The sequence below is a fragment of the Colletes latitarsis genome, chromosome 3 (genome assembly GCF_051014445.1).
Source record: "Colletes latitarsis isolate SP2378_abdomen chromosome 3, iyColLati1, whole genome shotgun sequence".
NCBI lineage: Eukaryota > Metazoa > Arthropoda > Insecta > Hymenoptera > Colletidae > Colletes > Colletes latitarsis.
Window position 1 is genome coordinate 43,148,884 of NC_135136.1, and position 20,046 is coordinate 43,168,929.

The following is a 20,046-nucleotide window of genomic DNA, read 5'->3' on the forward strand; positions in this document are numbered from 1 at the left end:
TGAAAATAGAAGTACCCAACAAGAGGAATGAATTTCATTTACTAAAATTATTAAATTTTACAAATTTAATATGAGATATTTGTATTAATTACATTAAGTAAAAGGTTTGTCAGATTATCGATGCAGATATACATATATCTAATCTTCATTTGGGAAAATAATTGGTGAAAAAATGTTACTTCATGATGACAATCGAAATATCAATATTGCTCACGTCGTTCGTAACATAAACAAAAATTATACACAAAGATAGACAATAGAAAACTTTGTTATCTATAAAACAGGTTATTGTACGATACCAAAACGATTATCTGTCGTCTATTTGGCTTGAACGTACAAATATTAAACGTTTCTCAAATTTACAAACCTAACCTAATATCTCGAAAACTATTACATTCCCACTCAAAATATATAAATTATCTACGCTATCTATAATAAGAAAAATTTTGTATTTGAATCACTTCAAAAGATCAAGTGTGCTTATTAAAAGCAGCAAACTATAATCTTCTAAATCTCCAAACTGCATGTTTATCTAATTTGATATACATATGTATCAAGAGAAATGATTTGTGCAATAACAAGAAAGAATTATAGATTAGATGTTATCTAATATGCACAGGTGAAAATGTGCTGGTGTATAGAATTTAAGAAGGAGAATATAAACAGAGGGCTCATATAGGAATGCTGCAGTTTGTTTTTCTGTACAACACGTCGACATCGTTACTCGTAGTGCTTGACGAACAATCGACCAATTGTTTAACGATCAACGTTAGTATTCAAATTTGGTAATGGCATAATTTAATTTTTTTCTTATAAATTTAACATTTTTGTAACATTCGAGCAATGTTAGAAATCTTCTAATCTTCTTAGAAAATTGATTTCTTTACTTATCAAATCTTAATTTGCAACTATGTTTGGCTCGATACAGCTAGAATATCGTCGGTCGATAAAGAAAACCGAAAAAATCAAACGATATCCTTCGTGCGATTGATTTTTCCTTTCGATTAGGTAATCAAAATGAAAGTATAGAAAGTAATGTCGTAAAACTGTTGGCGATCAAGAATCATGCATGTTATGCAAAATAATAATTAGCTTTTCGCTATTTTTTGATTTCCTTCGAATAAATGTTTATTACAAGCTTCGAAAAATATTGTAATCGAAGTACTACTCGCTCTATTGTTTTTCAGTTAAATGAAATTTTGTTTCGTAATAATTATTTCCAAAATATTCCACGAGCCGACAGTAATTCTGAAATCCACATCGTTCACGCTTTTGTTCACTAGCTAAACCGTCCACCTCGTATTGAAATCTACGTGACGTGTCTCAGTATCTTACATATTTCCTTTAGGCGTTGAGATGTCAAGTTTAACGTTGCTTACGTGCCTTGTACGTAAACAATGATCGTAATTGTTAAATTAATGATCGTCAAACGACTCGAAAATTAATATAATCATTCGTTCCTTTGATCACGAAGTATTACACGATGCCTCTTTTTCCCGCCATTTCGTAATATTTGCAACAGATAGTTAAATGTATTTGTTGTTTCAAACATCATACGTGGCGCAGTTTACGCATACGTTTCGAGAATAAACAAAGGATATTTAGTTGAATTTGACAGAATTTACAAAGTACGTAGTACAAAAATCTAATCCAACATGTTCGATGAGGTATGATCATTCTAGGTAGTCGAAGACAAAGGAGATTCGCGGATAAAATACTCACAATTGTCTTACCTAGGCGTAATTGTACCGTAATAGTTACAACGGCGATCAGCAAGCCAGTGTGCGAAGCCGGTCGTTATGTGTACGAAAGGAAATCAATGCTCACACCACGAACGACAGTGATTGTGTGTAAAAATGAAATGGGGCATTGGGTGAAAGTACTCTTGGCTTGGAGGTCTTATATCAGATCAGTCTGCTAAGAGCCGTGCAGGATGTGGATGGCAATTTTGCGCTGCTCTTAATGATCAGATCTCTTCCAGACTCCAACAGAGTCATGCCCTTCTGTTAAATTTTTTTTTTACAAAATTATGATACCGGAGTCATAGTACAACAACAATCGGTCCAGTGTTTGTGTTAGTGAAAGGAAAATAATAAAAAGAAACGTGCGTTTTGCAGAATGTTACAGATGGTATGGATATGGTGTTTGCTTGTGTCAGTGGGAGATTTGACATTGGCCCTTGACAATGGTCTCGTGAAAACACCACCCATGGGATGGCTCGCTTGGGAACGATTTAGGTGCAATACAGACTGCAAAAATGATCCTGAAAATTGTATCAGGTGAGAGTATTGATTTCAAATAGTTTTCTTTTTTCTTCTTTCTTAAATTTTCTAAAATTTAAATTTAAAACAGCTTTTATCCATTGCTCTTTTTAGGTCAAAATATTACACTAGCATTTTTGTAACTTTTAAAGCAGTGTTTTATGGTACAATGTGATTCTCTATGATAAAGTGAAACTTCATTAGCATCTCTGTTATATCTCTAAATCTAAAGAGTAATAGCATCAATTCTAGTTATTAGATAGGTATAAAATATGTTTGATATGATTTCATTAGAAAAATAACTTCATAAATAACTATGTATTTAAAAAAATATACAAATTTTCAATATTTTTATCCATGAAAATACTAACTGAGAACTTAAATAGGTAATATGTTTACAACCATGAAATTATGACTGGTCATTATTATTATCCAAAACATAATATAATTATAAAGCAAAGAACATGAATAGTTTATTTAGAGCTTCATTACTCTAAAGTATATTAATAAAAAAATATTAAATATATTCGTTTATATGTAAATTTTAATGTTTAAACTTATACAAGATAATTTGCATATTTCATGAATATGCAAATTCTATAATAATCTAATGAGAATTGTAAGTATTTCTGCTTTACAAGGTATCAATTAGAAGAGAATTAGCTAATATAAAATGCAAATTAAGGATGTGTGACCTTAAGAATGATTCTTAATAACTTTAGAGTTGTCTCATAGTTGTTATGTAAATTATTATTTCTATTCAAGGTTATATTACTAACAAAAGATAAATATGTAATGAGAGAAGTACTTTGTAAAGAGAAAATTAATTTTTGTAACAGTTATATATTAATAACTAAAAATACCATTGAGAAACAAAACATTATACATTGCACCATTGCATACTTTTATATGAATGTATTAAATGTATTCTATTATAAAAAAAATTATCCATAGGAAATTGTTTGAAACTTGATTGTTACCCTTTAGTGATCGGCTTTTTCGCACAATGGCAGACATTATCGTAGCAGAAGGTTATGCTGCAGCTGGCTATGAGTATGTTAATATCGATGATTGTTGGTTGGAAAAAGACAGAGATCCTACTGGTCAACTTGTACCAGATAGACAAAGATTTCCATATGGCATGAAAAGTCTTGCAAACTATGTAGGTTTCAGTAATTTTCATCAATCTTTTTCCAACAAATTGTAGTCTTACTCTTTTTTAACTTTGCCATATAGATTCATTCAAAAGGTCTTAAGTTTGGTATTTATGAAGATTTTGGTAACTACACGTGTGCTGGTTACCCTGGAATATTGGGTTATTTAGAAACTGATGCACTTACTTTTGCATCTTGGGATGTAGATTATGTAAAATTAGATGGATGTTACTCACATCCATCTGAGATGGATAGAGGTATAATAAAGATAAATAATAACAATGTATTTAGGTTGAAGTAAATGTCATCCATATCAATTTAGGATTATAATTTTCTTAAATACTCCAGGATATCCTGAATTTGGATTCTACTTGAACCAAACAGGTCGACCTATGGTGTATTCTTGTAGTTGGCCAGTTTATCAAATTTATGCTGGTATGCAGGTTCGTACCACTTTAGAAGGCCGATTTTTTCAACGAATTCCAAGTTATGAAATATCTTAACTTATATAAAAATTTTAGCCAAACTATACTGCAATAACAGATAATTGTAATCTTTGGAGAAACTTTGATGACATACAAGATTCCTGGAATAGCTTAGAAACAATCATAGATTATTATGGTAACAATCAAGATGCGATTGTTCCAAATGCTGGGCCCGGACATTGGAACGATCCCGATATGTTAATCATCGGCAATTTCGGACTCAGTTATGAACAGAGCAAAACACAAATGGCATTGTGGGCTATATTAGCTGCACCTCTATTGATGTCCGTCGATCTACGAACAATTAGACCCGAATACAAAGCTATTTTACAAAATAGAAAAATTATTGCTGTAGATCAAGATCCGTTAGGCATACAGGGTCGACGTATTTACAAAGTTAGTAAATTTCACGTTTACGATATTAATGTTCTTTAACATGTTGACTGTTATGCTAAACTCTGGCCACAAAAAAATGGCACAGATTTTGTAGCAGGACAGTAAGAATCGTGTTTTGCTCTTTCAGCATAAAGGCATTGAAATCTGGGCGAGGCCGATAACTCCCGTCTATCAGAATTACTACTCTTACGCCATAGCGTTCATAAATAGGAGAACGGACGGTACACCTTCCGATGTATCTGTTACATTGAAAGAACTTGGATTGCAGTATCCTGGAGGATACAGTGTAGAGGTGTGTATTTATAGATTCATTCTTTTTTTTTCTTTGTTTTCATTAGGGTGAACAATTTTCTAATTATGCGTATTTCTAGGATCTATACGAAGATGTAAACTACGGCGTTTTAACAGCGCAAACGAAAATAAAAGTTAAAGTGAATCCATCTGGAGTTGTGATATTGCGATGTGATTTGCATTTAGAAGATATTTACGATACGAACCAATTTCCGCAATTCACTCCATCAAATCAGCTCTTTAAAGTCAGACAAAATTCGTTCAAGTAACACGAATTAAACATTAACAAATTTTTAACTGTAATTTACCTTTTTTTTATAATACTTGACAACACGATGTTACCATACTTTGTTAAGAAAGTAGGAAATAAAGAATTTTATATTCTATACGATTATGTCTTGTTAAACGTCGCAAACCTATATACTTTTTGTTTTGACATAAGTGAGGACATAACTACGTATCTATGAATCCGCGTAACTCACGTAAAAAACATTAGGAATGTATTGAAATTAATTGTAAAATTAATTTTTAGACACGCACCAGGCATACGCATTATCGAAAATGCGTTGCCATGGTGAAAGAGTGTACTTATCCCAATCTGCAGGTTTCCAAGGCCATTGCCACATCTGCGTGCATCGCTCAGGATGTGGCATCATCGCCAAGTGTCGACCATTTGTAGAGCAAATTCCAGCAATGCCACCTATGATAAATCATAAACATTGCATGCAAATATTTCCATCGCAAAAGACACGTACAATGAACTCTTACCGGTACTTCCATTAGGGTTAAGAGGATATCGTTCAGTCGGATTACCGTAATCATCCGTATACTTTATAGCCAAGCAATGATTTTCTTTCAGTTTCTTTAAAACTTCACTGGTACGGAAAGTGAATCTTCCTTCGCCGTGAGCGATCCATATACCTAAAACGCTGTTTTCCATTCCGCTTAACATAATCGATGGTGATTTATCGATTCTAACGGTGCTCCATCGACATTCGAATCTCTCTGATATATTATGATCTAAGAAAATGTCTGGTTCAGTAACATCACCTACAACGTAATAAAAATAGTTAAAAATGTTATAAACATAGTCTTTTTTATTTTTAATATATTTTATCATTAAATGAAATGCACTCGTTTCGTTTCCAATCCATCCTAGTAAAGACATTAGTTGACATCCATTGCAAACTCCTAAGCTGAATGTGTCTTCACGAGCAAGAAACACTTTTAATTGGCTTTGTAGAGAAGGATGGAATAGAAGACTTGCAGCCCATCCTTTAGCAGAGCCTAGAACGTCTGAAATTACAGATTTATTTGTATTTCTTTATGTCTTGACAAGAAATTAAACGTTAACTAGTAATTGAACTGTCCGTCGAATAACTCACCCGCGTAACTGAAACCACCAGGAAATACGACACCCCTGAATTTATCAAACGTAACTTTATTGTCTAACAGATCTTGCATTGTCACATCCCAAACTTCGAAACCGGCTTGCATTAATGGTGCTACCATATCTCTGTCACCATTTATACCCTCCTCTCTTATCACGGCAACCATGACGTTTACTATATAAGTAATACAAAATGTAAAATTCATTATAACATTCATTCACGTTAAATTAAAACTTTACGAACTAGACATATTTCTTGGGATCTTGATCGGTCTGATATTAAGATCAAACGTTAACTTGTAAGCCGGCGGAGTTCTATCTTTTAATCCGTTGAACTCTTCCAACGCACAATCAACATTTGTTTGTCGACGTTCTAACTGATAACTAGTTTCTTCCCATATAGACATTAAGGATAAAACTGTTGAATCCAGAACCGTTTCTTCTTGTACTTTGATATTTATCTAAAACGATTAAACGAATACAAGATAAATGACGAATGTCTGTGTTCGTAATTTAATATAAATTACGAAATAGATACTTTTGATAATACTCCAAAATTTCCTGATCGACCAATTAAGTATACAGGAGTGTTAAACTGTTTGAATACATCCAACGCGTAACTCTGATTTTTTTCATCAATTTCTAATATCCACCCTACTTCTTCGGCAAATAAGACTTCGATAGGCGATCCCAGTTTGTGAGAAATATTAACAGTTATTCCAGAAATACTAGCGAAACACATTTCAAGGAGACAAGTGATAAGTCCGCCATCGCTGATATCATGACCAGCTAATACTTTTCCCTCTATTACAATAAAAGGTAATATTGAACACGAATTACATATTTCTCTAAAATGTATAAAAATAATTCCAGCGATTTGTGTTACTCAATATTACCTAAAATTAAACGTTGTGTGGCGTTAAATGCATTTTTCAGTAGTTCGGCGCATTGCATATCTGAAACGTCATTGCCAAGAGATTTATAAACTTGAGCCAAAGCCGTGCCACCGATTCGACTCCGTCCATTTGATAAATCAACGAATAATATACAACCATTTTTCCCCATCGCAGGTGCTTTTAAATCAGGCGTTACTACCTGGAATAAAGTAGTAACCACCACGCGGTTGAACAAAAAAATGTAGCTGAAGTACTTAACCGTCCTACTGTCAAACCTTCCACCATCCGACGATTAAGAATCAGATTTAACTTACTTGTCGAATATCAGGACAAGGAGCGTAGCAAGAAACCACCAGTGTTCCCGGCGCCTTGACGACATCTTTACCGATTCGAGCAGCCATGCTAAGAGAGTCCTTTCCACCGTCGATTGCAATTCCAAGTTCGCCCATGAACGAACACATAGCGGAACACGCATCGTACAATGCAGCACCTTCTCCTGGCAATTTAGCAGCCCACATCCAATTTCCACTACATTTAACATCCTAAGACCATACGGTATTAACTCCATAAAAATGAACTATCCATTCTTCCGAATTAATAATTGATTTCAATCAATTCAATATCGATACCTGTATGTGCGAAATACGTGCAAAGACTAAATTACTCAAAGCTTCAGCCACAGTCATACGAGCACCAGCTGCTGGATTCACAAGGCCTTTTATTGGTTGTTCACCAATAGAAGTTGCTATACCAGCCTACATGATAAAATATAGCTATATAAAAAATTGTTAACAAAATTGTTATATACTACATTGCTTTTCGCTTCTCGCAGTCTGTGATTAAGAATGATCAGAGTACAGAGATGGCTATAACTCGGAAACAAAGATCGCTAACATGGGTCTTACAAGCTAGGATATATTTTGTACATATATTTCTTTACCGTAGTGAAATGAGAAACTGCAACTACAGCAACATCAGCAAGAGGTGTGTGCAAAGGACCAACGCACTGTTGCTGCGCGATCAATCCTGTAACACAACGATCTACCTTGTTAGTTAAGTATCGTTTGCTCCCTACCGAAGGCAAACGTAGAACTCTTTCCAAAGCAGAGTACACAGTCAAATTTGCTGGCAGTGAAAAAAAAGGTAATAGTGTCACTTGCCTCTGAAGATCAAAGGTCTGCAAAAACATTAAAACGTACGTTCTGTTATAAATTTATTTATTAAAAATATCACGCGTACTCACCTTACGAGGCATTTTGCCAAGCACTAAGTCTAAATCTAAATCAACCGGATGTCTCACATTATCTTTACGATCCTCATTTAAATACTTCAATGCATCGCAATCGTTCTCTTCAGATAAAATGATGTTTCCGTTTCCCGTAACGGTTCCCACAAAATTAATCGGACATTTTTCTCGAGCTGCTATTTCCTTTAGCAAGTCACTGTCTTCCGGTTTACACAAAATCGCATCATTTTCTTGATATTCGGCACCCCATAATTCCAAGGTACTGATGCTTGGATCGCCTAACTCGAATTTCTTTGTGAAGATAACAGCACCAGCAGGTTCTACCAGTTCTTTTATAACGTTACCTAATGTTATTTTAATGTTATCTTTTTATCATGAATGGATCTAAGAAAAGTGCTTTTTGTTCCTACAGTTACGAACCACCTACTATCGTGTACAGTTATGATTAAGTAAAAATAATTCTCACCATTGCCTCCAGCTCCTTGGTCATGTATACTGAGTATTGGATTCTTTTGTCCCATTTCAGTGCAGGCGCGAACTACTCGGTTCAGTTTCTGTTCCATTTCAGGATCACCTCGTTGCACTGCTCCAAAATCTAATTCCGATTTATTATCGCCTTGCACCTAACGATACTTTGTTTTTAATTGATCGTTAAAAAAAAAGCCCCCCGTTGGACAATTATATTAACATTAATAATTTATGTCTACCTCGATAGAACTTGCCGCGCCACCTCCCACGCCAATTCTATAAACGGGACCACCAATTTTGATAACGTCCATACCTGATATAACAATTATTTTTTATATTTTTTATACAACATACTTAGCAATCTATAACTTACGGACTTTTCAATCTCTTTGAAAATCACTGATCTGTAGAGATTCATTTTTCTGACCTTTTTGTGGCGTAACTTTGTGCGACATATCAGCATCCATTGTACCCAGTCCTCCACTGAACATTATAGGCTTAATCCATTCGCGCCGCACATTTGCATTATCCGTCATACCAAAAGAACGAGCAAAACCAGATACGACTGGTTCCCCAAACTTATTGCCATAATCGGACGCACCGTTACTAGCTTCGATTATAATTTCCAATGGACTTGACATATTAGTAGGATATGATACATCCTTCTCCTCCCATGGCAAATCATATCCTAAGAAAGAAATAATAATTTGATAAATATAGCTAACTGTATTGAATTTGTGTGAGCTGTGACAAATTACAACAAACCTGGGATGTGCAGATTACCAACAGAATAACCAGCAGTTCCAGCAATATAATATCCTCCTCTACCTATCCCTTGAATATCTCTTAATCTTCCCCCGGTGCCAGTTGTAGCTCCACTGTAATTTACAATGTTCATAATATATCCAAGATGACTTAAAAATTTTCTTTAATAAATTCTTAAATTTTGTTTACCTAAATGGAGCAACACCTGTTGGAAAATTGTGAGTCTCTGCAGTAAATATAAGGTCTTGATCTACGTTTTTTAAGCGGAAAGGACTACATTTATACGTTTCGTTTGGTCGAAGTGCATCTACTTGATATCCCTTAATCGAGCTGCTATTATCGCTAAATTTAATTGTATTGTTTGGATTAGAATACTCCTGCGTTTCTATGATCATATCGAGTAACGATTTTTTCATCTCCTCGCCATCGACGATCATGCGACCTTTGAAGAACCAATGACGACTATGTTCACTGTTAGACTGTGCCAAATCAAAGCACTCAACACTGGTTGGATTTCGTTTCAATTTATTGAGAAATAAGTCTGTGTAAAAGTTTAAGTCCCAATCGTCAAATGCCAAACCTATACAAACGATAAAAAATATATAATTTTATCTCAAAGAACATAATCTATCTTGTTTTATTTTAAACATATACCTAATTTTAAATTCACTTCTTCTAATGTTTTTCGTCCACCTTTCAATACATCTACTTCAAACCATTTTTCAGGTCTGAAGCCATGATCAAATGTCTCTATTGGTATTGAGTATCTGCATTCAGTCATTTTATCATGCAATGCTCCTACTATCTGTAAAAAAAAATAAATAAAAAAGGTGTACACTACTTGTTTATAAAATGCTATTACAAATCTTTTGTTACATACTGCATTTTCAACTTCTTTTTCAATCAGTCCATTATGTTTAATACAATATCTAATTGCTGCTTCTATTCTTGTTACTTTGTGTAAATGTACAGATTTACAAATTGATACAGCATTGCTGGAGAATGGTGTGGAAAAATTCAACCTATAATAACAGAAGAAATTAAACTCTTACAACTTTAACAATATTGTAATATAAGTAATTTTCTTTTATTTATTTTGCTGTTTTACCTTGGACCAATTTCAACAATCAAGTTTTCATTTAACTTCTCATCAAATGTGCTGCAAGCCTTTAAACTGTTTTGCTGTAATGGAGAATTTAAGATCCATTTTAACAGTTTTAATTCCTCTTTGTTTAAAGGTTCCTTGATTTCAATATAATAACACAATTCACTTTCTAGACCAGTTAATGAATTTGATACTTGGCTGATGTTGTTGAACTTGGTTTTAAGTTGGCCTGATTTTAATCCAGGTACTTTATAAAATTTTATAATACCCATGATCTAAAGATCAAAGATCACAAAATAATATAATTCACGAGAAAATTAAACAAGTGAAATGCAAAATAAAAACACTAAAGCATAAAGATGCAAATGACCATAGTACTAAATTGATAATGATAATTTACATTAACTCAGACCCCCTTGTAGACTATCAACAAGAGTTATTCTGTTATCTTAGTTTATCGACATAATAATTGCAAAATAGAATGTCCATGTCATAATTACAAAACCAAACAGTTTAAACAGAGGTCACGAGGTCATCTTGCTCAATAATGTTCTTATCTTTTACATTATATATGTTTTCGCATATGTCTATACATTTAAAATATTTTAATGTTTCGTTTGTGTAATAACTGTGCGTTAACGCCATCAAAGAAACATCTAAATTTATTTTCAATCTGTAAGGAAAATATTTACGTATGTCCAAACTAAAATATTTTTTACGAAAATTTTACTGCATTTGCGTCATAATTAACCAATCTATTATTACTGTGTATATTGTGTGAAAAACATATTTTTGAAATAAACAAAATAATAATTCCCGCTAAATTCGATAAAGTAAAGATCGTTTATTAATTAAATTGTCTTCATGAAAAGCTCCAAAACTTAGTTCCAGTATGTTATTCTGCAATAGACTCATCAGATATCATTTGATTTTAATAAGTTTAATATTATAAATGAATAAATTCTATTACAAAATTTTATCGCCAAGGTACACACATGTACACCCTAAAATATGTATACATATATGTATAGACGATCTCGTACATAAAATAATCATGGCAGAATTACGTTACTTTTAAAAGTTTGACGAGAAAATTTCTTGTAACGAAATATCAATGATTAATTAATATAAGAAATTGAATATATTTCTTTTAGAATGTATGTGTAATACTACGTTTGCATATTCATATTCAAAATGAATTTAAATATACCAAACTACTTTTCTTCGTTAACAGTTGAAAATAAAATGATTTATTACCAACTAGCCTTTCATTTACGGTACTAAATATACAATATCTGAGCTTTTATAGGTTTTTCGTGCAACAGGTTTCTGTGTTGCAATGAAGTTTATTTATGAAACAACACATAACCTTAATGTTTCTTACCACGTGTTTTCTGTCTGCAATTAAAATAATTATCACAAATATTTTCCTGTAGATTAAAACAAGTAAATTATATTACTGTAAGACATGTACTGAAATAGTTAAAATTATTTAATATTTTTTACTAAATAAACTAACGTTCAAACAGTTTGCAAATATAAAAATATAAACCAGTTAAAATGTATACTTGTGTCAATCTTTATTTATTCCAATTCTATTCATAGAATTATAGCTTTTTTCTTTTGTAGAAACGTATATATATATATACTTAACAAACAGCCTTAATCTATATATTTCGGCACGCATGTATATCCTGAAATCCATATTGTATGTAAAAGGTATTAATGGTATTATCAACTCGCACGAACCGATAAATAATTTATAATATTCACAATATAGCGACTATGCTTAAAAAAATATTTCTTATTTAAATTGTCTATCCAAGAAAATCATAATTAGAGACATCTTCGAATTGTTGATTCTGTGGGTTACCAGGAGCCATAGGTCTTGTTGTCATCTGTCCCCTGGCACCTACTATTTGTTGCTGTATTCCAAGTACTTGATGTCTATATGGAGGTTGCGACTGAAACAGAGAATTTGTTTATTCTTTTAGTTAAACTGCATACTTACTGGCGTATTTCTTCGTGAATTCATAAGTACACGATTCCGTACTTGTTGCAATAAATGCCTGAGACCCATATTTGAAACAGGTCGCATCAATCTTGGTGGATTTGCTTGTTGATTTGCCATACCCGCAGGATTGAGAGCTCTTTGTGCTTGTTGAGCCTATATAATAAAATGTTAAAAATCCGAATGAAAATATAAATTACAATTCACGATAATTCTTAAAAACATTTCACCTCCAACTGTTGTTTGTACTGCATTTCCTGTTGTTGTGCAACTTCTAAATTTTGTTGAATCTATACAATTAATGAAGCATGTGAATTAACATTTTAGTTTTCTTTGTTCTTCATATTTTCGTTACATTTATTTTCTTACATTTACTTCCAGCTGCGATTTATATTGTGCTTCTTGTTGCTGTGCAGCTTCTAACGTTTGCCGTAATTGTTGAATTTTTAATAAATTTTGATGCCTAGCGATTTCTATATCATCAAACGGTGGTCTTTGTTGCCCTATCATTGTGCCAGCAGCTGCGGCAACTTGGGGACCAGTAATTGCACCGCTCTATTGATACGTTAATTGCAATGAATAATTTATTTTTAAACATACTATAGAACACTTCTTTTATCATTCAAATTAATCAAATCCATTTCTCTCTATTTTATTGCACGATAGGTTTTACCTGCATATTTATTTGATTCTGAGGACCGCCAGATGAAGTTAATGTTTGTTGTGGATTATTTGCGGTAACAACATTTTGCGTTATTTGTCCTCCACCCATTGCTATAGTGTTTGTTTGAGACAAAAGAATACCACCTTGCGACGTACCCGTAGTGGGCATAGGTCCAGTTATTGCATTTCCTTGCCCACCTCCGGCCTAAGATAATTAATTGCTACATTGTTACATCTTCGAAACTCCAGTAACCTCATAACGTACACATCCTTAAATATCAGATTTGTGCATACCTGTGACAACTTAAAATGTAAATTTGTACTCACTTGCCCCTGTCTCATAGAAGCATGTGATGTCTTTTGGTGTTGTATCACTTTTCGAAGACGGTCTACAAAACCTGTCTGGTCGTTTGGAATGAATCCTAAATATGTTCTTTTTTCAGCAGTATACAAAAGAATAAGTACTTTTATGTCGCACGTTGACGATGGCGGTAAAAGGGTAAAATGAACGCACCCCGCCTAAAGAATTATTCCCATATCAATGACTTGCCAAGAACATTTCTGTAAACGTATATAATATCGCATACTAACGAATCCAGAACTCATAACTTTTGTCAAGGACTCCAATGCTTCGCATGGCGTCGGGTGAAAAAGAACAGACTTGGAATTTTTTAAATAAGATCCACCAATATTACCTATCAGTTGTTTAGGCATTAATTGCATAAGCAACTTCTGTGGCCAGGTGTCAGCTTTCCTGAGATGCATCAATTAAATTATAGTATTATTAAAAGACCAACAAATATCGAATTCACAATCTATACCAAAATACTGATACTTTTACGATCATTTGCTCTTTAAATGGGAACTTACAATTCTGGATCTCCATCTTTAGAGTTTGCAGAAACTTGACAAGGTAAATGTCTGGTCTGCTTTTGAGCATCTGCTGGAATTTTTGCTTTCTCAACCCATTCAATAATACCCTGCCATATAGTGTGTCTTTCGTGCGGTACGGCTATTTGTGGACCGGTTACAGGACCAGCACTTACATTGCCCTTCAATATTTATATAAAAGGCAGTCTAAACTGGAATTCCCCTTAATGGAAGAACTTAAATATGTTTTTTAAATATGTTACCTGTGCTTGAGAGTGTGGCACTTGTTGTTGCTGAGTACCTGATGATACAGATGACTGTGTCTGGGAAGCAGTAACCGTTTGCGGTACTTGGGTGGGTATTGATTGACTAACGCACGATACTGTAAGTTGTGGTCCACCTTGTCCATGAGTTTGTTGCGCCGACATAGGCATTGAGCCTTGTTGTTGAACATTTTGTTGTTGTTGTTGCTGCTGCTGCTGCTGCTGCTGCTGCTGTAACATCGTGAATCTCACTTGTTGTTGCTGCGTCAGTTGCTGTTGTTGCTGCTGCTGTTGTTGTTGCTGCTGTTGTGCATTGGCAGCCATAACATTGGTATTAGCTACTGAAAATGTAACTAAAGATTAATATATAACGATAATAATTGTAGGAATTTTCGCAAACGATATCAATATTATCTTTCTGAATACGCTGGTTTGAACCCAAGTTTCAGATTAACCGTTCATCTCTAGAAAACAACTTACTACTATCCATTCTTTGTCCAAACTGAGTTACATTAAGTCCCAACGAAGGAGGTTGATTTAACTGTGCTATTAACGCACTACTTTGTGCATTTGCTGGACCAGTAGTTCCTGGTGTTACGAACGGTCTCCATCTGGTATGACCCGCTCTCACACCTACAGCTGTTGTATGATACGTTGGCGGAGCAGATAGTTGAGGATTATACGGTGGTCGCCCAGCATTCATAGCAGCTGCTATTGGCGTTACCGTTTGATGAACTGAAGTAATATTTTGTGGCGTTTGGTTTCTAAACGGAGGACCTTGTGACTGGGTTGGTTGAGCGATATTTTGTTGAACTTGATTCGTATTTGGACTATCGTTGCTTTGCAACGGACTCAACGGGATTTGTGCAGCAGTACCCGGGGTAGTATGAACGGGTCCGCCAATCGGAGGACTAACAGGTCTTTCTTTTAAATTATAATTGCGTAATAGTACCAAATGTCGAGGATCTTTAGCATAATTTTTGGTTTGAGATGATTGCAGATCTCCTCCAGCCTTTTCGAATAATTTGAACAATGCGGGTATTTTCCTAGGAGATAATATAGAAAGATTGATGTTTCTCTGGAAAAGATGCTTATTATGTGAATCTAATTTACTTTTAGTATCCGAATAAGTTACTTTAATATACCTCTTGATAAAGTGCAGCCAATTGCTCTACAGTGTGACCAGCAAATTTATACGATTCTTGTATGACTGTTTGATATGGAGGAGAATTACAAATCAAGATACAATGTTTCTGCGATGCAGTATTTGGTTCGCGTCGTAATTGCAAATCTTCAAAGCACTGTAATCCAGTGGCAAGCCCCTCTCCAATATTTGCATAAGATTCTCCCTTTCCACCAACCATTCTTTTTACATGCAAAGATACTTGCAAATTTAAATGCTCTTATTAAGAAAATTGAAAAAAAATATACTGATGATTTCACTTACTCTAATTTATCTAAAACCAATAGTAACTTGTGTGGATTAGCATATGGTCCAAAAGTTTCTGTACATGGAGCTGGCAAGCAATCAGCAGCATGGTATACCACTATACCATATAATGTTGCGCTATTCTATTAAATGAAGTTCAATTTAGTTAGAAACATTAAAATTTTGATCACAGGAGATGGTATCATTTGTTATTATACCTCAGAAACATATTCTCTATCTTCAATAGGACCTTGATTGAAGTACCTATAGAATATAATAATCTTATATTAATATGCAATTCTACACATTAATATATGTATTTATAAATACATGTAACTATTTATAATTTACTCAAGTGTTGGAAGGAGATAATTAGTTCTTAAATCATTCAGATAAGCTCCATTAACAGCTGTTCCTTCGATAACAAATATTACATCGGCTTGTATGCCATGCTCTGTGGGACCAGCTACCATTTTTGCTTCACTCTCTAAAATAATCCCATGAAAAGCAATTAAAGAACATGAAAGACAATATGCTTTTTTTAAAAAAGTAAAAGGCTATATATCATTTTGGGGACCAAAAGTTATTAAAGTTAAATATGGTCTAATTATTGATACAATGGTTTGTGTTAGGTATATTTACTTATATAGCCATGGTAAAGTGGCTGTCAAATTGAATATTAATCACCTATAACATAAATATCAATGGTAAAAAAATAGTCAGAATTTTTGGTCTCCCAAAACAGAGTTTAACAGAATAAATACTTAATCTTAGTTTAGAATATAGTTTAAATCAACACAATAAACAGAACTTTTGTAATATACGTTTCTCCTCGATATCGCGATTTGAATTAATTCCATCGGCATTAGATAATGTAAATTTTATAAAACATACATTCAGATCACTGAACATCTCAATACGTTTTTATTTCTTTACTGATTTCGATATACTTACGTGTGTTAAATACAATAGTTTACTTTTTTAAATATCGTCAATTATGTCATAACTTTGTAGGTTAAATTTATTTCGTACAGTTTAGTTTTTGCAAATGCTAATTGGCTTCATTGTATCTCATCACAGTCAAATGTAAAGCGATGTTTGACAATTATCAGAATTTTATTATTTACTGCAGTGTGGCCAGATTTGGCATAATTGAGTGCATCGACGGCGATACTAGTAATGACGAACTTCCTTAGCGTTTAACGGAGTGGTAGGGAAAGCAGACATAGCCTGCCACACGAACCACATGTTACGCCCGGTCAGCACTTCGCGCAACTACGGAAAATCGATAAAGAACGTGAATGGGAGCCTTTCCTTCTTGCTCTTGAACAGTTGAAGTCCGTCCTTGCGTCAATGGCATATAATTTCATACATATAAGCAGTCTATAATGAAAGAAAAATTTACACGGAAATACACGTTTTAAGACCTCCTGAAATGTTTATTTATATAGGCAAAGATATCATGTTCAATTTTATTTCGGAGTTATTCCGTATCTTTGGCGTTAATTGTGAAGTATTTATAAGTGATCTAAATTACTGAGTACTCTATTGTTGCATCAACAAATAAATTAAAATTGGTTTTTGATCGTAAATAATTGGAACACTATCTAGCGTGTAAAAAGTGAATTATTTCTCGACAAACTTGGGCGTTTTATGGTAGATGTCGTCCTGATATATATAGATATATCAATGGCTGCGATCAGGATAACGGCATTGGTGGAATGTCTCCTGCGGGCGAATGAAATATGTACGAAATATTGTGTAAACAATAATTCAAACAAGATTAAGAAAATTTCAATCACAATTCACTGAAGTACACTGTGACTTAGAATAAAAGAATCACGATCACGATCGCAATTTAACTTTGTTCACGACCATGATCGTGATGCGGCCACTTCTTCCGTTTTGAAACAGTATGTAAAAGGGCAGGTGTAATTAAAGCATGAAAGGTTTAATACCATACACAGAAATTATTTTATAATATCCGAAATTTCCTAACCATACACCTATGCAGTGAATATTATACAAAGTAAAACATTAATGTATTTTGTAGTCTCAACATGTAAACAACAAACGATCCTCTTCAATTGTCACGAAGTTATCTAAAATAACAATAAATTTTTCAATAAAATAAAATGAAAGGTTGGAAAACATTTCTTTGTACATATGTACATTCATACCTTAAACTACTTTGTGAGATTGTAGATTGCATGGTTTAAATTATTAATTGTAAATAAATTATGTTGGCTTTTGTTGAATTATTGCAAATAAAAAATTATAATTAATGAACTTATATAAAAAAAAAATAAGACTAGCTTATAGTTTTTTATTCCTGAATATTTTCTCTTTCCTGCGTAAAAGTAAAGATAATTTAAGGTTAGAAAATTAATTTTGAACAAATATTTACTGTTACAAAAGATTCATAAAAATACCCTCTGTTTTGTCACCATCAAAGCGACATAATCCCTTAAGGAATCCAGGCCTTTAAAGATTCTTTTCCTTTGGAAGTCTTGTATGCATGACATGGTTGTCTCCTACACTTTAAATAAATTCTCTTTTAGTATACAACCTATACACAATACAGTTAACTGATATCATAGTATATTACTTTTTTTAGTTTAAAGCAGGTTATCAGTGCATCCAGTAAAGTATTATTTATTAATGTACTAGCGTTCAAAAAGTCATTTCAACATAAAACTTTTGTTGGCTTTGAAAAAGTCAAATAATTTTAAAGAACATTGTCTGTTGTATTAGGCCATGCAGATACTTGTTACCTGAAAAATTAACATACAATACGACACATGTAAAGTACCAATAAGCCTGTATTTATATACAGGATATTCATTTGAAAACTTTACATCTAAATACTTCTTTAGTTATTAGAGTTATTTTCCACAGGGAAATACAAATAGTCTATTTATTTTTATGCTGTACCTGTCAGTTTGCAAAAGGAGCATATAGAAGATAGTTAGCCAGAGCAAAGTCCAAAAAACATGGCTCAGAATGACAGTGAGAAACTATATAAAAATGTAATTTTAAAAATCCGTCCACTGACCGTTCCTATCAATCACTTGATGAAAACGGTTTTGGACAGACTCGTACAAATGAGTGAAGAACTCAGGTTCATTCCTTAAGTCTTCCCATGCGCACATTGCTTGGTTTACCAAACATTCCCTTGTTGTTGCAACATCAGCAGATCCCCAAGAATTAAACATATGTGCCCATACATTATCTATTAAGTTTAAATCTGGTGACATGGTCGGCCATTGTATTACATTAATGTCAGGATGTTCGTCAAACCATTCTTGGACCAATGGAGAAGTATATACCGCACTATTGCCTTGGACCAGTCTGATCACTGGTAGTTCTTCTTCTGGATATATTGCACGAACGCTAGGCACAAGAACATCCTCCAAAATTTCAATATATTCAGAAGAATTCATGCATGGTGATACTTCAACAAGTTCACCAGGGCCGTGAACACTTATCCACCCCCACATCGCACAAGTAACGTGCCCACTGTCTCTTCGCGGAACGACATGCTTGGAATCGTATCTGCTGACTTCGTCCGGTCGCCATACGTGGGCCGCAGTACTGTCGGTCGAAGAAAACGTTTTTTCGTCCGAGAAAATTGTTACATCCCATTCAGATTGCGACACAGTTAACTGTTGCAACGCAAAAGCTGTACGGTCCTCGCACTGCGTTTGCGACAACAATACTTTACGCGTGAGCCGATGACAATGGAAACCGGCTTCCCGCAAACGTCTTCGCACAGTATTCGCGCATACCGGCAAATGAAGTTTATGAGACACACTCGCTGCACTCTCGAAGGGATTATTAACAATTTCCTGGACAATTGCAACGTCTTGTTCCTCCGATGTCTTACGCTGCGGTCCATTATAGCGACGACGATCGGCCAAGCCTTCTTCGCCCATTTCCCGATACCTTTTTATATAGTGCCTCACTGTTCTTTCCGATATCTTTAATTCTGTCGCGATCTCAGCAGTTTTCTTTCCATCAATCGACAGCCTTATCACTTCGCATTTTAAAAATTGCTTTCTTTCATTCGACATGGCTAACAATAAAATGGCTATTCGGACGATATGTCGTAACAAAATGAACGAAAGAGAAGTAACAAAGGATAATCGCTAACGCCAAATCTTTCCTAGGTTATGTTGAAGACTATTGGACTAGAGACTTTAATTCGGTAGAATGTGAAAGATTGTTCCGAACTTCGATTGGTTATTTCGCTCAAATCTACCAAACTTTGTTTAACACTGGTATTTTTAAATTATTTATATATATTTTTAAACCTCGAGACAGGTGTAATCGAGTTTCGAATGAACTTGGACT

General features: G+C 33.9%; 3 protein-coding genes across 13 annotated transcripts; 1 reads left to right on the forward strand and 2 right to left on the reverse strand.

The window, feature by feature from the left end:
* Positions 1-1,406: 1,406 nt before the first annotated feature.
* Positions 1,407-4,975, forward strand: LOC143340493 (alpha-N-acetylgalactosaminidase). The gene is made up of 9 exons (XM_076762526.1): positions 1,407-1,667; positions 1,738-1,896; positions 2,118-2,279; positions 3,249-3,423; positions 3,498-3,672; positions 3,764-3,858; positions 3,937-4,296; positions 4,424-4,588; positions 4,668-4,975. The coding sequence occupies exons 1-9, from the start codon at positions 1,663-1,665 to the stop codon at positions 4,854-4,856; spliced, it is 1,485 nt and encodes a 494-aa protein (XP_076618641.1). The 5' UTR covers positions 1,407-1,662; the 3' UTR covers positions 4,857-4,975.
* Pfas (phosphoribosylformylglycinamidine synthase) lies at positions 3,702-11,898 on the reverse strand. 5 transcript variants are annotated; one of them, XM_076762509.1, is made up of 19 exons: positions 10,461-10,908; positions 10,233-10,374; positions 10,007-10,157; positions 9,542-9,932; positions 9,353-9,465; positions 9,015-9,275; positions 8,827-8,900; positions 8,586-8,742; positions 8,117-8,463; positions 7,814-8,050; positions 7,503-7,628; positions 7,188-7,415; positions 6,874-7,072; positions 6,516-6,781; positions 6,222-6,438; positions 5,973-6,152; positions 5,722-5,883; positions 5,356-5,637; positions 3,702-5,287 (listed from the first exon to the last, which is right to left on the reverse strand). In XM_076762509.1, the coding sequence occupies exons 1-19, from the start codon at positions 10,727-10,729 to the stop codon at positions 5,109-5,111; spliced, it is 3,981 nt and encodes a 1,326-aa protein (XP_076618624.1). In that variant the 5' UTR covers positions 10,730-10,908; the 3' UTR covers positions 3,702-5,108. The 5 variants fall into 5 exon arrangements, with proteins under 5 accessions (XP_076618624.1, XP_076618625.1, XP_076618622.1 ...); XM_076762510.1 differs by having other exon boundaries at positions 6,874-7,068; positions 7,184-7,415; XM_076762507.1 differs by adding an exon at positions 11,715-11,898 and having other exon boundaries at positions 4,559-5,287; positions 5,356-5,883; positions 10,461-10,732.
* Positions 11,899-12,018: 120 nt separating this feature from the next.
* Positions 12,019-20,037, reverse strand: LOC143340489 (mediator of RNA polymerase II transcription subunit 25). 7 transcript variants are annotated; one of them, XM_076762516.1, is made up of 19 exons: positions 18,749-20,037; positions 18,302-18,467; positions 18,126-18,232; positions 17,874-18,043; positions 16,648-17,795; positions 16,045-16,180; positions 15,912-15,957; positions 15,712-15,836; positions 15,410-15,629; positions 14,745-15,342; positions 14,265-14,617; positions 14,002-14,183; positions 13,723-13,885; positions 13,426-13,650; positions 13,142-13,336; positions 12,838-13,023; positions 12,699-12,758; positions 12,511-12,624; positions 12,019-12,421 (listed from the first exon to the last, which is right to left on the reverse strand). In XM_076762516.1, exons 6-19 carry the CDS (start codon positions 16,164-16,166, stop codon positions 12,275-12,277), a joined length of 2,736 nt encoding a protein of 911 aa, XP_076618631.1. In that variant the 5' UTR covers positions 16,167-16,180; positions 16,648-17,795; positions 17,874-18,043; positions 18,126-18,232; positions 18,302-18,467; positions 18,749-20,037; the 3' UTR covers positions 12,019-12,274. The 7 variants fall into 7 exon arrangements, with proteins under 7 accessions (XP_076618631.1, XP_076618630.1, XP_076618633.1 ...); XM_076762515.1 differs by having other exon boundaries at positions 18,126-18,227; positions 18,628-20,037; XM_076762518.1 differs by having other exon boundaries at positions 14,265-14,602; positions 18,628-20,037.
* Between the last annotated feature and the right edge of the window lie 9 nt (positions 20,038-20,046).

Bases quoted from the DNA above. Each gene is read 5' to 3' on its own strand.
- LOC143340493 (XM_076762526.1), top strand. The intron at 3,673-3,763 runs GTATAATAAAGA...TAAATACTCCAG, and splicing joins TCCATCTGAGATGGATAGAG to GATATCCTGAATTTGGATTC. The intron at 4,297-4,423 runs GTTAGTAAATTT...TTGCTCTTTCAG, and splicing joins AGGGTCGACGTATTTACAAA to CATAAAGGCATTGAAATCTG.
- Pfas (XM_076762507.1), bottom strand. From the start codon at position 10,729: ATGGGTATTATAAAATTTTATAAAGTACCTGGATTAAAATCAGGCCAA. The intron at 8,743-8,826 runs GTAGACATAAAT...AAGTATCGTTAG, and splicing joins GCGCGGCAAGTTCTATCGAG to GTGCAAGGCGATAATAAATC. The intron at 7,073-7,187 runs GTAAGTTAAATC...ACTTTATTCCAG, and splicing joins CTTGTCCTGATATTCGACAA to GTAGTAACGCCTGATTTAAA.
- LOC143340489 (XM_076762516.1), bottom strand. From the start codon at position 16,166: ATGGTAGCTGGTCCCACAGAGCATGGCATACAAGCCGATGTAATATTT. The intron at 15,958-16,044 runs GTAAATTATAAA...TATATTCTATAG, and splicing joins TATCTCCTTCCAACACTTGA to GTACTTCAATCAAGGTCCTA. The intron at 15,837-15,911 runs GTATAATAACAA...TTCATTTAATAG, and splicing joins ATAGAGAATATGTTTCTGAG to AATAGCGCAACATTATATGG.